Below are 4,020 nucleotides of genomic sequence, written 5' to 3' on the forward strand. Positions count from 1 at the left end.
TCAGGAAGGTGGGTCTGGCAGGAGGGTGTTTAGGGTGTGTGTGGGGGGTTAGGGTGGGTGTGTTTAGGGTGTGTGTGGGTGTGGGAGGGGGTTGTTTAGGGTGTGGTGTGTGGCAGGGGGGGGGGGGGGGTGGTGTGGGGGGGGTGGGTGTTTTAGGTGTGGTGGGTGGGGTGGGTGGATGGGGTGGGTGTTTAGGGTGTGGTGTGGGGGTTGTTTAGGGTGGATGTGTGGGGGGGTGGGTGGGGTGTTTAGGGTGGGTGTGTGGGGGGGTATTTAGGGTGTGTGGCGGGGGCTGTATAGGGTGGATGTGTGGGTGGGGTGTTTAGGGTGGGTGTGGGGGGGGTGTTTAGGGTGTGTGTGTGGAGTGTTTAGAGTGTGTATGAGTTCGGGTTGGAAGGGGGTAGGGGGTTACTGTGTCTTTTTTTTTTGCTTGTTTGTTTTTGCTTGTTTGTTCATTGCAGGATTCAATTCTTTTATTCTGTGTTTCCGGGCGGGAGATCTCAGTCAGGTTTCTCCAAAATTGATATTAGAATCGACAGCGTCTCTCCACATATCTCATAGATTTGGCCTTCAGTTTGGAATCATTGTTCTGTCTAAGACTTCTAGGTCATCGACATCTCAGGATCATTAACTTCTAGCTTGAGATACGGGATGTTTATGTCCGTTTATATGTGTATATATGTATATATAGTGATAGATAGATAGATAGATAGAGAGATAATTGATAATTTCAAGTCTTAAAGCTGGATTTAACCCCCCCCCCCCTCTGTTCCTCCGCAGGCCATCGAGTTGAAGGAGGACTTCCGCTCGGCGCTCTTCAACCTGGCGCTGCTGCTGACGGACGACATGCGACCCCTGGAGGCGGCGCCCTTCCTCAATCAGCTGGTCAAGCACCACCCCGACCACGTCAAGGGCCTCATCCTCCTGGGCGACATCTACATCAACAACATCAAGGACCTCGACGCCGCGGAGAAGGTTCGGGCCGAGGGCGCTCTTTGTTGACTCTTTGGCGGCGCGCCCGTCGGGAGGCCAGGCGGGGCGGGGCGGGGCGGGGCGGGGCGGGGCGGAGCCTCTTTCCTTCTTGGAGAAGAGGTCTACTTGGGGCTTAGATAGTCTTGTGATTTTGCGTCAGTTGAGTTTTTTTTTGTGCTGAATGTAAACTAACTGGTTGACTTCCCCCCGCAGTGCTACGAGCGCATCCTGGCCGTGGAGCCGAGCAACGTGCAGGGCTTGCACAACCTGTGCGTGGTGTACGTGGAGCGCGGCGAGCTGGCGGCCGCAGAGACGTGCCTGAGCCGCGCGCACGCCATGGCGCCCCACGAGGACTACATCCTCCGCCACCTGAAGATCGTGCGGTCGCGCCTCGCGAAGTTCTCGCAGATGCAGCAGCAGCAGCAGCACGCCGCGGGCGGCGGCCAGGAACGGTCGGCGGGCGCGGCCCCCGAGGCGGGCGAGGCCGTCGCCGACGCCGGCCCCGACGACAGCGCCGCCAGACCCAAAAAGACTGTCTTTATAACAAAAAATAGTGATAGTAATAGTAAAAATACAGAGAAGCAGCCTACGCCGATGGTGGAGGCGACGCTGAAAAGTGAAGCGAGTGACTCGTTATCGTAAGACTGGATCATTGTTGAAAGCAAGCCAAAGGTTCTACAGTCATTAGAAGGTGTGTTCTCTGGTCAGCCTGCTACTCACAGCATTATCTTGCAGCGGGAGGAGCTCTGCGGGGAGCGATGAAAATGGACTTAAATTCAGAAATATTAACCATATTCACCCCATAGCGGCAACATGTTCAGAGCTCAGAGTCATTTTTAACAAAATTCCAGACATCCACGCCTATAATTTCTTCTAAGCAGACCAATTTTAGCAATAGGAGTCCCCCCCCCCCCCCCCCGCGTGATGATGCCTGTCACTGTCTCCATTTTGCAGGTATAAGAGTTGCGTGTCGTCGTCGTCGTCGCCGTCGTCGTCCGAGGCGAGGCAGGTCCTCCGAGCTCTCGCCGTGGTCCCACAGAGGGAGGGGCAGGGGGAGGGGGAGGGGCAGGGGAGGGGAGGCGGCGCAAGAAACGAGGCGTGGAGCTTCTGTCAGCCTTCACCCCCACCCCCTACCCCCACCCCCACTCCTCTTCCATAGCCACCCAGCGAGAGAGAGAAAGAGAGAGAGAGAGAGCGAGCGAGAGTCAGAGTGAGAAAAGGACGTCACCCGCACCTGCGTGTCTCGACGTCTCGAGACGGGACCGAGGACGAGGGGGGAAATGGAGTCGAATGTGATCTCAGCCTCGCCGCGTTTCGTTTCGAGTTTATGGTGTTTTTGTTTATGTTTTTCGTGCTGGAAAAAAAATATATATATATAAATCTTCGCATGGTCAGACTTTCAAAAGAGAGAGCGAGAGAAAAAAAACAAAACAAAAGGACCAGAGAAGGAAACGCCACAGGAAGGATTCAAAAGAGAAAGCAAAGGCAAAAGCAGAAGCGAACTCTGTGACGAGGACTTCCACTTTCGCAAAAAAGGAAGAGTGTGCGAGGAAAGGTTCCCTCGTCTAACGCGCCCTTAGTGAAGTGTTCTCTCGTCTGGGCGTGTCAGTCCAGGACGTGTTGTGTGTGACCTTTCGATCCCATCCGCAGTGGCACAGCACGCGTCGTACGTACCGGCACGCTTGGCACAGTGCCGGACCCCCCCCAGGTGCCGGACCCCCCCGCAGGTTACAGGGACCCTAACAAAAGGAGAAACTTCAGTGTATGCGAGGCTGCGTCGTGGCCACCTCTCCAGGGACAAGTGTTTGCTATACATATATATATATAGATATATAAAAATACAAAAAAAAAAAAATGCAGTGTGTGAATGAGTCATCACATAGTCCCTCTTCTCCATGGCGACAGTTGTCCAATAGCGTTTTATGCGTAGGGGAGAGACTTGTATTTATCCATAGTAATTACATTATACTTGCTTTTTTATAAAAGGATTTGTCTTGCAGAAAGGGAGATGACCCAAGCTTGTCATTCGGAAGATGAAAAAAAAAAAACGAAACACACTTGCCTAATTGATGGAAGGGTTATATTACTTCTAACGTTCTGAAGGACAGGAATACTTCCTGCTGTTAACTATGATAACGAAGGCTGGTAGACAGACGCCTGTAAAACATTGGCTGGTTATGGTTCAACTAACGTCACTATCTATCGTCCCTTGTCTTTATAGTAGCGCTTGCTTTCGCGTCGGCGTTTGACACTGTTCCTGCCGAGGAACATAAGAAGCAGACAGACATCGGGGGAGCAAGCAGGAGCCCAGCCCACGGATGCTGATGGAGGCCGTACATGATCTATTCTTTGATATTGCTAGAGAGGGCAAATAGATCCTTTTTTATATATGTAAATGATTTTAATCACGCTGTGTTTCTTCTTTTTTCCTCACTTCAAAGGCATAAAAAAGCTGTTTGGTTTTAGATATGAAATATCAGATGAAAAACTGAGTTGATGGATTGAAAATCCAGAATGTGTTGATACCTAATTTTGAAAAAATGATTGCTAATTCATATAATAAATATTATTATTGAGTCATCCAGAGAGAATTTTACTTACCAATGTTGTGATACAGTCGGGGACTAGAGGAGAAAGCAGAAGTGAAACAGGGTAATCGTATGGGATATGCACAGGATTTTCTAAAGACACACTGGTCATCAGTCTAGGTGTACATTAAGGAAAACACTCTCCGTGTGATGCAACACAAGCTAGTCTAAAAATAAAAGTTACATTCCATGACATGTAACGAAAGGCAGAGTAGGGGTAACTGCACCATATAAGTTTGATCGAAGAAACTTCCAAATGCTGAAACCCCTCTTTAAGTCCTTAGTGTTTTTTCACTGAATATTCCGCCTGATCACTCGCGTTCTTCAAAAAAAAAAAATCCTTTTTTTCCCTACATGTTACTCTCCTTCTCTTCAGTCTTTATTTTGGACTAAATTTTCTTTTACTGTCTTCATTAAACAAGGAGCTGCTTTTCAGTAAGTAAAAAAATTAAAAAATCCC

At 49.7% G+C, this 4,020-nt stretch overlaps 1 protein-coding gene across 1 annotated transcript in view; it reads left to right on the forward strand.

The window, feature by feature from the left end:
- Positions 1 to 2,072, forward strand: part of LOC122260685 (protein O-mannosyl-transferase Tmtc3) — a 301,116-nt gene extending 299,044 nt beyond the window's left edge. Inside the window, exons 16-19 of the mRNA XM_086550358.1 lie at positions 1 to 8; positions 781 to 975; positions 1,186 to 1,663; positions 1,927 to 2,072. The exon at positions 1 to 8 is cut by the window's left edge and continues 145 nt beyond it. Coding sequence (XP_086406484.1) covers positions 1 to 8; positions 781 to 975; positions 1,186 to 1,614 — 632 coding nt within the window. The 3' untranslated portion in view covers positions 1,615 to 1,663; positions 1,927 to 2,072. The remainder of the gene's footprint in view (positions 9 to 780; positions 976 to 1,185; positions 1,664 to 1,926) is intronic.
- Positions 2,073 to 4,020: the final 1,948 nt, after the last annotated feature.

Source organism: Penaeus japonicus, unplaced genomic scaffold, assembly GCF_977035675.1.
Source record: "Penaeus japonicus unplaced genomic scaffold, GWHDUDI00000001_assembly GWHDUDI00000023, whole genome shotgun sequence".
NCBI lineage: Eukaryota > Metazoa > Arthropoda > Malacostraca > Decapoda > Penaeidae > Penaeus > Penaeus japonicus.